At 49.8% G+C, this 12,286-nt stretch overlaps 1 protein-coding gene across 1 annotated transcript; it reads right to left on the reverse strand.

Moving 5' to 3' along the window:
* Positions 1 to 1,740: 1,740 nt before the first annotated feature.
* Positions 1,741 to 8,026, reverse strand: SHISA2 (shisa family member 2). Its single transcript, XM_079903288.1, has 2 exons — positions 6,871 to 8,026; positions 1,741 to 3,949 (listed from the first exon to the last, which is right to left on the reverse strand). The coding sequence occupies exons 1-2, from the start codon at positions 7,199 to 7,201 to the stop codon at positions 3,360 to 3,362; spliced, it is 921 nt and encodes a 306-aa protein (XP_079759414.1). The 5' UTR covers positions 7,202 to 8,026; the 3' UTR covers positions 1,741 to 3,359.
* Positions 8,027 to 12,286: the final 4,260 nt, after the last annotated feature.

Genomic DNA, 12,286 nt, shown 5'->3' on the forward strand with positions numbered 1-12,286 from the left:
AAGGAGAGAGCGGGGTGTTCAAACCTTCTGACCCCCAACTGTAGCGCCATTTAAACTTTTCTCCCCGCGTCCAGTCCCTTCGTGAACATCTGCCCGATCTGCCTCGCCAACCCCGTTCTCACCTTCGTGGGTTCCTCAGGAAATGCTTCTGGAGGAAACTTAAATCCTAACTTGTGACAAAACACAGAGAAAATCCAAGTCACAGAATTCATGGAATAAAACAGTGCCATCTTGAAAAAAAACGAGCTCAAGGTAAATTTAATAGACAGAATATGTCCTCAGTCTCTCCTCCAGGAGGCTAATCAGAAGAGGAAGGAAGGCTGGCTTGAAGCTGAGCATCGCAGAGTAAACACGCCGGGAAAATGCATTTATTTGTCTTAATGGTCTTCTCGCCACTTCGGATGTTGATATTCTTGTTAAATTTTAACTTTCCCAGCGGCAGCAGAAGTGATAGGAGATGCCGAGTTTCCGGGCTCTTAGGTGGACACAAAGAACTGGTTCATTCTTCCTGGCAATCAAAGGGTCTGACTTTCCTACACAAGGGATACAAAATGCCCCCGCACCCCGAACCATCATGAACCAACCGACACTGAAGGCTTCCATACAGAAGACGTGCAACAGCAAACCACTTTCTATCTCCATGTGCTCCTTTCGTTTTTCCAACAGTTTACAATATTTCTACGGGGTGCATGTTACACCTTACAGGCTCTGATTTCCTGACAGTAAGGAAGGTATACCGAAACCACGTATTTGAACGTTCTTACTTTGTCACCTAAACGTCTCCAGTTCTGATGAAAACTGAAGAGATCTGAGGTTGCTTCTAGGGATGTTACATGTTTTGGAAAGACCAAGTAGCATTCACTAAGTGAAAAACTCATTTCTTTTATTAAAGTGCACTTTTGCTTGAATCACGATATTGAAACGAAGTTACGCTTAGACGATCTTGTAAGGAGAAGCGAGCACTCTCCATCCCTGTGTTTAGAAAGGGCTGCTGAGAACGTCGCAGGGGAGACTCTAGCACTAGGAAAGAGTGGACTAGATTGGGGACTGGTGAACCATGGCCTGATGGCCAAATCTGGCACACTGGGTTTGCACAGCCCTAGAGCTTAGAATGGTTTTTACATTTTGAAATAGCTGGGGAAAAAAAAAATCAAAAGTAGAATATTTTGTGACATGTGAAAATTATATGAAATTCAAATTTCAGTGTCCATCCATCAGGTTTTATTGGAACGCAGCCAGGCTCATTTATGTACCTTCTGTGGCCGCTTCTGTGCTGTAGCGGCAGAGCTGAGTCGTTTCAGACACAACGTGCAAAGGCTAAAATATTTACCCTCCGGCTCTTCACTGAAAAAAAAAGTTTGCCAATCCCAGGCTGGGTGATCTCTAAGGCCCCTTTCACCTCCAAATTCCTAAGCACTTTACTTCCTTAGATAAGCGGGACTCCTCCATCAAAGATAATGTACAGAACACACGTTAGCTTGCTAATATAATGACCCCAAAAGAACTGTTTGTTGTGCGCTGTCAGCGTTTCCCATAGAGCACGTAAAACACCGACTGACTCGGAACATACTATCGACTTCACAGATATCAATCACTTTTAAAGGTAGGCTCTCGGTTCTAGAAGGCAATGTTTATGACTTTTAGCAATTTTCCCCTATTAACAGGTTTAACAGACCATCTGAAAAATTACCAAGTAGAATGAAAATGAAAAAAACCCAACTCCTCTAGGAATTCATGCCATAAAACATTTATTAATAAGTAAAATGATTTTCCCCTGCCTTTGGCTATTAAAAGATTTGACGGGGTATTTGTTGATACCAATTGCCAACAATGGTTTTACGTTTTTCAGTCATGAGATAGACAGAGATACAGACAGGTGATAGAAAAGGTAGACAGACCACAGACTGATGACCATAGATACAGATATAAATATGTGTAGAAGACCATACCTTACAACCATTTAATTACAAATCTCGGTTTTGCTAGCAGTTGGAAATTAACTTCAACTTACTTCTTGTAAGGGAACAATACACAAATAAATTCACTTGAATTTCATAATTCAGAAGACTGGTAATGAATACAGTGCTTGTTGAGGACTAAAAGAGAGAGGAAAACAAGAACTAACTTTGTGGGGAAGAAAGGCAATATCTCTTTGAAAAGCTCTTCTCAACTTGATAGTCTCTCTTGCCTGAAAAACAAGACATTTTGATAACGACAGTATAAAAAGCCTATGATTTGCGAAGTAAATCGAATCTGCGGTTTAAATTTCATCCCAAGTCTCAGGTTTGGGCTGAGGAGCGATATTAAGTCTCTCTCTCTCTGCAAGCGTTTCTTTGAGCTTTTCTAGGGAAGACAAGAAAATGTTTTATCAGATCTAGGCAGAAAGGCTGACGTTCATTTCTAACAACAGTAATTACCGGCACTCAGTACTATATGGACACGGAGGTCTGAACACCAGAGTGAAACGCCAAACCACACCACACAGCAAAATGAAGAGTCATCTGCAGAAGGGGCAGGTGATAGTTTATGATTTCAATATGAAAACACTTTATTGCTCTTCTCAGATGTCAATGTAAAGTCAGAAATTTAAAAGATACAATCGAGAAGGGGCTGAATGTTTTATTACTACGCCATCACTCTGCTTCAAGATTAAAATAATCCCAGAGTTCTGAAATGTCATCAGTTAAGTAACTATACAATTTCTTTCAGCCTCTTTTTAATGTAGGAAATCACTTTGTAATAAGATCTCTACACAAGGTAAAAAAGCACAAAATAGTCCCCAAAAAAAGCACAAAAATAAACAATATATATATATCTTTTTACAATGAATTAAGGTGTGTCTGGGAAATACTGAGATCAAGGACTAACCTCAGAGTCCAGATTGGTTTCCTTTTATAAGAATTGTGCTCTTCGCATCCCCCCTAAAACTTGGGATGCTTATTAGAAACTGGCCCAGGTAAAAGGGAGGGAACAACTATTCTGATCTTGTACCAATACAATAAAAAAGAAGTAACAGTAACGAAATAATAAAAACAATCAGTTTACAAAATTCTTCTGACAGCCACACCTCAAGGGCACTTAAGGGCGCACATGTGTCACACAACCACTGGCGACCACACAGGCATCTCCAGGGGACGCTCTTCTCCATCATAAATCAATCATGCACTGGGATGAAACATGTCCAGAAACGCTCATTTGGAGAAAGATGTTTTCATACAGTTCGGGGGCAAAGCAAGCCATCCAACAGAATTGTACCACAAACACCAGCGATACGCTGGGACCTCCACGTTGAGAACCCTTCCCAAGCCCACGGCTTCTGCCTTCCTCTGTCTGGTACCGGACCCCGGCCTCACCTTGCGTTACACAGTCACGGCTGGGTACATCTTCTGTTCGCTGTTAGTGTGAGGGAAGGGGGCCTGTATCTGCCTGTAGCCCGTCTGCAGCCCGTCCAGGAACGGCGGCACCGGGGTCATAGGCACCGAGTCGTGCTGCACCGTGTACCCCACGAAGGGGGGATGCAGGTACTGCCCCTGGTGGGGCACAATCTGGGTGGCCTGCTGACAGTTGAGCACGGAGAAGTTTGTGGGCATGTTGACGTATACATTGTTCATGGTGCCTTCGGGCAAACAACAGTTGGTCTGCGACCTGGTCGGGGGCCCCCGGGCCCCCGAGTTGGCGCTGGAGCTGGAGCTGGCGGCTGTGCTGGACTGGCGGGAAGAGGAACCTCGGGAGGTGCTGGCGCTGGGGATCATGGGGATGGTCTCCACCATGCGGGGCCCCCCCGGGGCCCGGCTCTGCTGGGGCTCCTGCTTGGGCCGCAGGCATCTGCAGCAGCAGGCGGCCACCAGGGACCCCAAGATGATGAAGGCGACAAACACCGACCCGACGATAAGGAAGGGCACATAGATGGGGACTGAAGAAAAGGAGAGAGACATACTGTGATGACTTCCTGTAAGGATGCAGTAAAAATCGGGGATGGGCAGCGGAGATGGATAAATGAACAACGCTGGTACCCAGAAGCCAGGAACCTGGGCCAGGCCCGGTGTGTGCGCTTATCGGCCGCACACAGGAAGCACCGTCCTTTATCAAGTGCTTAGGGATGGGGAGGGGGGCGCAGTAGGGCCTGCCTACTGCAGGCAGGCAGCGGGGATCAGCCCCCAAAGCAAAGCTGTTAACACTGACAGCTAGACTCACCAACTGCAACGCTCATGGAGGCAAATACCCAATTTAGCAAAAATATGAGTTTACCGGTTTAAGACTCTTCTAAAATCCCTAGAGTAACGGAACTGCCCACATTTCAGTCTACCCTAAGTTTGTAGGGTCTGCACAGAAACGAGTTGAAATTACTTCAAAGTCTTTTCTCCCCCCAGAAAATTATTTACATTTCTCGTAAACCTCTTTGAACTTTTTTTCGCAGCTTCTTGTTTCACAGGCAGATAAATCAAAAAATTCAGGCAGACCCTAGTCACAGCCATTTCCGAAAAGAGTCTGTAAGATACAGAGGTCAAAGACGGGTTTAAAAAAAAAAAAAAAAAAAAGCCCTCCACACACACTTAGCTGAAGGCTGGTCCCTGGAATGTGGGCCTGGCTGGGGGGAGGCTGTCCAGGCAGCAGGTCAGCATGAAACAAGGTACCGAGGAGGACAAGGCTTGACATCTGTTCCAGAAAAAGCCCGCAGTGAGCCGAGGCCCCAGGCAGGACCACGTGGCTGGGGCGGAGCTGTCAGGTCTGCAGTTAGGACACTGGATTCCGTGTGAAGAACCACAGGGAAAAGCCCGCAGAGCGAAAAGCAATGGGCATCCTACTTAACAAGGGAGGTTTATTCCAAAAAATAAAACTGTCAAGATAAAAATAGACACTTTACTAAAATCAGTAGCAAACTCCAGTTACCAATTCTTTTACTTAAAAAGATTTTTGGGGTGCCGTGGGCCTAGCACTACCGAGTTTCAGAAGCTGGACACACTGGCTGATGGGGACCGAGAATCAGGAGGGAGGGGTCTGTGGAATCCCACCCTAGATGACCAAGAACCCATGTCTTTCGACGCGTTCCTGCCCATCTCCTGGACTACTCGATTAGACGCCCCGCGAGGACAGAGATTGGTCCCGCTGGTCTTGGCAAAGGGCAGTGCCAGCACGTGGTCCAGGGAGACGCTCAGCTCTCCCTCGCCTGAAGTCACACACGCGCAACGCCCTCTGTCCGCTAGGGCAGCAGCCGTTCTAATCACGCTCCTTGGACAGAACCGATATTCCTGCAGTCAGTGTTTCTAGAACATAGTACCACACGGAGCCATGGAGAAATGATGCCTTGTAAGTAAACATACCTTATCAAGTATGTAACCAAAGGCTGACGATTGAAGGCTTCATTTTCTAAATTAAAGATACCAGCCTTATATGTTATCAAATAAACAAATAACAGTTAGGAAAAAAAAACAAAAAAAACACCCCCAAAGCAGTCTAAGTCCATATAATGAGTTTGGGGAAGAAATCACTGTTCTCTTTCCAGGATTTTAATTGGAAGAGTAAATAACTCAGGGCAGAGAAGGCAGTGTTCCTGGAAGCCCTCGGCTCTGGTTAATTAGACATGCGCTGTCCTTCTTGAGTGCAGAATTTTTAGGAAAAAAGATTCAAAAGTGGAATTTAGAAAGCATCCCCACATACCACGGCGTCTTGAGGAGTCGGCTGCCTACTGATTTGTCCACAGTCGTCCCAACTTCTAGGAGGCCGGCAAAAGCCCAACTTGGCACACACAGAGAAGGCAGTCAAGCAGTGTGCCCATGGCTCGTCCCCCCAGGTTTATTCGGGAGGCCACACACCCCGCTATGCTGCGCTAAGACGACTCCTCTTCTGGAATTCCCCTCCCTTCTCCTCTTCAGAGTCAAGGCAGCAGCCGACCAGTAGGAGTAGCTAATAAAATGCGTGACTGCAAAGGGAAGGACGGAAACGAGCCGCCTCTCAGCAGCCCCAGCCAGCTCTGTGAACAGGGACCAGCGGGGCCCTGGCTCGGGCGGCTGGAACGCTGGGCTGGGGTGGGGGGGAGACAGCATTAATGTAACAGTCCTCTCCTTCTCATAACGGGCGGAGACGCCCCTCCGGGCCATGTGTGCCCTTCCACCTCCACCCGGACCACATCCTCCCTCCCAAACACATTATGGGATAGGCCCTCAAGAGAAGGGTCTGGGAGACTGGTGACAAGCGGAGGCAGTAGAACCTATCAAATGCTTTCACGCATTTGTTTCTCCAACTCTAACTTGGGCAATCTGAAAAAATACAGTTAAAGGATCAAGGCCACAAAGAGCAGGGATGGCACGGCTCTGATGTCACACCTTCCGAGTCCGACGTGGTAAGGAGGCCAGGGTGGGGGAGGTGCATCTTAGGGAGGGGTAGACTCTCCCCCGGGGGCTGGTAGAGCCCATCACCCTCGGGAAGACCCAAGGAGCGGCCTTCCCTCCGAGGAGCCCTCAGGTTCCCCGGCCAGCCCTCTCGCTAGGAGGCGCCGCCAAAACATGACCCCGTCCTCGGACTTAGACCCATAGAGACAGGAGACCCGGGAGGGGGCACGGAGACCCCTGGTTAGGAGGCACGTGGGGCTGGCTGCGGCCCGCCATGCTTTGGATGTTAGGGTTTTTTTCCGGAAAACCCAAGCCAAGCCGCTCTTTAGCTGACAGATGGGGAAACTGAGGCCCAGGGCGCTGAACCGCTGTCCCGTTCCACACAAGGTAAAGGCTGCGCCGGGACGCAGGCATCGCCTCCCGCTCCAAGCCCCTTTCCTGAAATGGCAGGCTCCGAATTCCCTCCCCCTCTCCAGGCTGCCGGGTCCCGCCGGCGAGGCAGAGCCCTTTCCTCCCCTCTCTGCTCGCCCGGCCCGCCTACCTGCCGAACCGTCGGGGCCGTCTTTGTCCGCGCGGCCGGGCTCGCCGGCGCCCTGCTGGCGGTCGTTGTCGCAGCCGCCCTGGTCCAGGCGCGCCTCGGCGCTGGAGCAGCAGTAGCGCAGCGCGCAGCTGCCGCAGCAGATGGTGGCGTCGCCGCCGTCGAAGCGCTCGGGGCACTGGAAGCCGATGCGCCAGACGCCCTGCGCGTCCATCCAGCCGTGGCAGTACTCGCCGCTGGCCCGCGCCCCCGCCGCCAGCAGCGCGGCCAGCAGCAGCCGCAGGAGCGAAGCGGCGTCCCGGGAGGAGGCGGCCGGGCGGCGTCCGCCCCACATGGCACCACCCTGGGCGCGGGCGGCGCGTCTCCAGAGGGCGCAGGGCCGACTCCGGGAGGTGGCGGCCCGGCGCCCCGGTCCCGGCGGTGCTGAGGCCGGGACCTCTGCGCTGAGTGTCCCTTCCGCGGCGCCTTCCGCGCGGGCCCCCGCCCCCCCGCCGCGACGTCCGGGAGCTAAGCCATGCCCTCCCTCGGCCGGCGGCCCGGCACCAGCAGGAGCTGCCTGTAACTCGTGGGCACTCGCCGATGGAGCTCTCCGGGTGCGACTCAGAGGGCCCCCGGGGCTGCCGTTCCACAGCCCCCGGAGGCTTCACCCGCGACGGGACCCTCCCCGTGCATCCCCGAGAGGACGCTCGCTCGGGCCGGAGGACCGCTGGGCGCGCCGCTTCGGACCCGGAGCCAGGGCGCTGCCGCACAGTTTAAGCCTCGGGGTCTGCGCGCTAGTCGTGGCGCGTCTCCTGGCTTTATTCCCCCCTCGGGCGGCTTGAAGAGGCCAAGGCGGCGGGCAGCGGGCACAGAGCTCCGGGCAGCAAGTGCAGCGGCCGGCGGCGCTCAGCCTCCTGCGCTCCGAACTCGGTCCGCATGGCTCCTGCCGCGCCGCCCGGGCCGCCCCCTGGGTGCAGCCACCACGTTCCGCTCCGCGGGCCGGACGGTCGATCCTCCCGGCGCACGCGAGCGTCCGGGACGCGGACGAGAACCGACGCGCCCTGCCGGGATCCCGGGAGCCAGCCGCGGCTGCTGCTGGGCGCGGGTCCAGGCGGGCGGCTCGCCCTGCTCCCCTCCTCTGCTCTCCGGCCTCGGCGCGCTCCGTCTGGCTCCCCCTCCCCCCCCCCGGCGCTGCGCCCTGGGTAGGTGCGCACCGCTGGACGCCTCCCACGGAAGTTTCGGCCCCCCGGGCTGCGGAACTACCCGATCGCAGCAGCCACCCGCCCACCCGCGCGCCCGACCCCGACTCGCCCGTCGCGCCGCCGCGCCGCGCTCTTAAGAGGGGCTGGCGCCGCGGGCGCGCATGCGCGCTGGGGCCGCCCCGCCCTCGCCGCCCCAGGGGCCGCGAGCCCTTCACTTTCGGGCTGGAACGGCCGCGGGCCGTGGGCTGCCGGGTAGAAAGGGCGCGGGAGACAACGGCGCTCGAGCTAACACAGCAACAGCAGTAACGGCAATAAGGGCAAACTCAACTTGCTTATTGCAGGTCTTAGGCGGCATTCACAGTTCGGATTCTCACAACTTCCCAAAGAAGGATGATAACTGCGCTCCATTTACAGACGCTGAAGTTGCCACTTAGACTCACTGTCCCTCCAGTTCCCAGCCCGATGTCCAGGCCACGGCCGGTCACTGGCCTGGGGCTGCGTGGTGGGCTCGGGCTTATACTAGGTGGGGTGGAGACGTGCCAGATTAGGCCGCTGTCCGGATGATCTGTGTCGCTCTTCTTTCTAAATTTGGGCAGAGCAATTTATTGGATTTAAGCAGAAAGGTGCCTCGGCTCCACATTTGGCCCCGATGGTGTAGACAGCTGCGTGAAGAAGCAAACAGGGCTCCGACAGACCAGCAACGCGGCTTTGAGGAGGAGAGATTAATAGCTCCTGCCTTGCGGAAGCTGAAACAACAGGTGCTGATGCTATTAAAGCCGCCGTGATTATTTTTAAAGGATCTGGTGACCCTTCCGACACGGTCTGGAAGTCAGCGACCTGACATCTAGGCCCAGCCCGACCAGAAAAAGAATCTTGCACTTTTCTGGCTTCAGTTTGTTCATCTTTAAAGTGGAGCATAAGAGGTGATGACCACTGAGGTTCCCCCCCAAGTCCGTGTCTATGGAACACAAAGCAATTTTATTCACAGCAAAGACGCCGCTGTTCAGACATGGTCAGGCACTTGGGCGGGCCGGGTCACCGCGCGGACTGGGGCAGGTTGGCTACCCTGCCACTCGCCCCACGGAATCAAAAGGAAAAACCGACCCTACGCCCTGGAAGCAAACACCTTACTCTTTTCAGTAAACCTCTCTCCAAGCACTGCACTTGATTTCATTAGACTTTGTGGCGGGGGGAGGGGTATTTTTAGCTTCATAAAATTATGTATTTTAAATGCACCGGCCACGAACTTTTCTAAACCTAGGAAATGAACGAGATTTTAATATCGAATTATTCGTTCCACAACTACAAGCTAAGCGGTTACAGTATACCGTGTTCTGTGTTGGGTCCGGGGGGTTCTCCAAGAAGCCAGACGTCGTGGCCATTTCCTTCAAACAGAGATGAAAGTCTCTGGAAATTGGACAGAGAGACAAAGAACTGAATAAGCAAAAATAGCACACAAGTATTATAAAGCTACGATCGGTGATGTACAGGGTCAGTTTAAGCACATAACCTGGGGGTTATGTGCTGGATCCCTGGAGGCGAGCGGGATCAGAAAAATCATCAGAGCAACAGCACTTGGACTAGAAGAAGCCAAGGGAAGACTCAGTTTTTCAGATTGAGTCTTTTTCTTAGAAAACATTGGTACTGCGAGCTAACGTGTATTGAAGGCTTACTCCACGCCAGACACTGTGCTGAGATTTACGTGCACATTTAATCCTCACAGCAACCCTACAAAGAAGACGTAACTACTCGCCTCACTTTGCTGGTGAGGATAACTTGCCCAGTCCTTACAGACAGAAAGTCACAGTCTGCCTGAACTCCAAAGCCTGCCCACCACGCTGCTGGTCACCAGTCTCCACCACAGAAAGCCCGGAATTAACTGCTGACTCTGCACGAATCACCAGATGGCGAGGCATCATTATTTTCCTACGGCACCAGAAAATGACTGGGGTGGGGTTCAGAGGGTTAATACTTTACTTTTTTTTTTTTGCCTTTGGGGAAAAAATTAATGCAAGGGAATTGTCCATTTCTTCAGACAGTACTTATGCCATATCCTCCTTCCACTATCCATTTATCCTCTTCTCCAAAGCACCCATGATTTGTCAGTTTATTGATGAAGAAAGCACTGTTGGCCATTTTCATACTGAAATTGACTTATGACCTGGTAATGCCAGAGCTTAAACCCAAGAAGTTTTTCCCAAATGGTTCAGAACCATTAGAATGGTTAGTCCACAATCAGCAGACTTGGAAGTGCAGAGCTTTGAGCAAATTCATCCTCTTGTTTTTACTGCTGTGTTCCCTAATTCCCTAAAAGTGAAGGAGAGGCCTGTTTCGTGGTTACTCAATGTGGTGGTTGCTTGTCATCAATGCTCAGAGACTTTATACCACTCTGTTCCTCCCTCTGACTTGATTTTACTTTTTCTTTGTGTATCTAGTACGTTGTATTGAAATTTTTTATAACATAAGTTGTCAAGTACTTACTGAGCATCTCTGTGGGAGGTGCCACTGGGTCATATTAAGGTGGCGATGTACCTTCCATAAGGAATTCCCTCACCATCCTTGACAGTCTTAAACTATTTTACTAGTCTTTTCTGAGCAACCGTAACTAGTTATCAAAACATACAGGTAGTAGTAATAATTTATTATAATCAAAACTAAATGTCAGGCAGTCTGCCAAAGTAGATTTAAACACCTATGAAGGAGTGCCCTCCTCCCTCTTAAAAAGTTGAATTCTGTAGATACTAACTGCAGAAGTATATTTTCAGTATATTTTCATTTTGCCTTTCAGTCTGTGCCTCTCTCCCTCTCTCTCTCTCTCTCTCTCTCTCTCTATATATATATATATATATATATATGAATAAAATGCATTTTATCACCATCTACCGACTTTGACCTTCGTGTTTTTGATTGCTCGAACTGAACTTGATTCTTATTTGGTACCTCTGTTTTGCCTTTGGACGTTTTCCTCTTCAGTTTGTTAAGATGTTTCTTAGTACCTTTCACTCTGCTTGTTCACATGGGATTCCTAGCTGTGACATGGGCTGCAACCAACCCCATTTTAAAGCACTCATGTGTAGCATCAGCATATATGGTGAAAAAAACGACGTAGTCAGCTTTATCCCTGAATCAGGCTCAGTGCGGCAAGAGGCTCATGATTGCGAGAGGCACGAGGGGGAGGAAACCACTTCAGGTTGCTTGATTCACAATCACTGTGATATGTGTGTCTTTTGAGTGGAATGAGGGCAAAATCACACACACTGTTTACATCGTTATTTCTCCCTCTCATTATTCTTTTTCCACCAAGCTCCTACACAGTAGTTGAATTTACGTAATTCGAATGTGCAAATGACATACTTTCTTGATAAAAGAGAGCAGCCGGAGGAGCTAAGTAAAACACTTATCCTTCTAAAACATAGAAAATCATTTGCTCAATATTAGTGCATTGTTAACTTCAATTGTAACAGCTAACAGAATGTTATATTTTACCTCTAGGGAAAAAAAATACAACTGATTTAAAAACAAACTTCTGACATATCTTTAAGAGTACAAGTACCAAGTCATAGGACTAAAGAAATGATTACTTATAACTTGGCTAACTGGAGTTGATGCAAATCGTATGGAGGTAATCATATTTCCTTTGGCTGGCAATTCTAAAAGCTGCAAGATCTACAGTGATTTTCTGTGTATTTCAGGAAGAGCAGAGGTTCCTACCATCTGCACACCAGTCAGCAGTCTGTTTAAGAAAAATGGCTTTCCCTGGGTTCATTCACTTCTCTCCCTCCTCTTTTATAAACAGGAGTAGTACTGAAAACTCACATTTGGGTTTACCAGAAGTTCTTTTAAGTTAAAGTGTTTGTGTTAACAAATGAGACCGCAAACCCAAACAAATATGTTAATTTACATTTCTTTTAATTTTGTCTTGTGGTTTACTTAACCTCATCTGAAAATAAAAACGGTCATAAAATTTTGAAAAAAAAAATCTGCCTTGTTGCTTCAAAAGTTTTTCATCTTTCATCCTCCTGTTTTTTCCTTGTAATTAATATACTTTCAGAAAAGTAATTTCCATACTTAAAATTCTTTTTCTTCTCATCTACTATTAACGTGAAACATCTGACATACTCTGCTCTCCCTGCCCCATCCTCACCCCTAACCCCAGAGTTTTTTGTTTTGTTTTGTTTTGTTTTTTATTTTGGGCTCTGTTGGGTCTTCGTTTCTGTGCGAGGGTTTTCTCTAGTTGC

Source organism: Stenella coeruleoalba (assembly GCF_951394435.1).
Source record: "Stenella coeruleoalba genome assembly, chromosome: 18".
Classification (NCBI taxonomy): Eukaryota; Metazoa; Chordata; class Mammalia; order Artiodactyla; family Delphinidae; genus Stenella; species Stenella coeruleoalba.

Bases quoted from the DNA above. Each gene is read 5' to 3' on its own strand.
- SHISA2 (XM_079903288.1), bottom strand. From the start codon at position 7,201: ATGTGGGGCGGACGCCGCCCGGCCGCCTCCTCCCGGGACGCCGCTTCG. The intron at 3,950-6,870 runs GTAGGCGGGCCG...GCATCCTTACAG, and splicing joins CGGCCCCGACGGTTCGGCAG to GAAGTCATCACAGTATGTCT.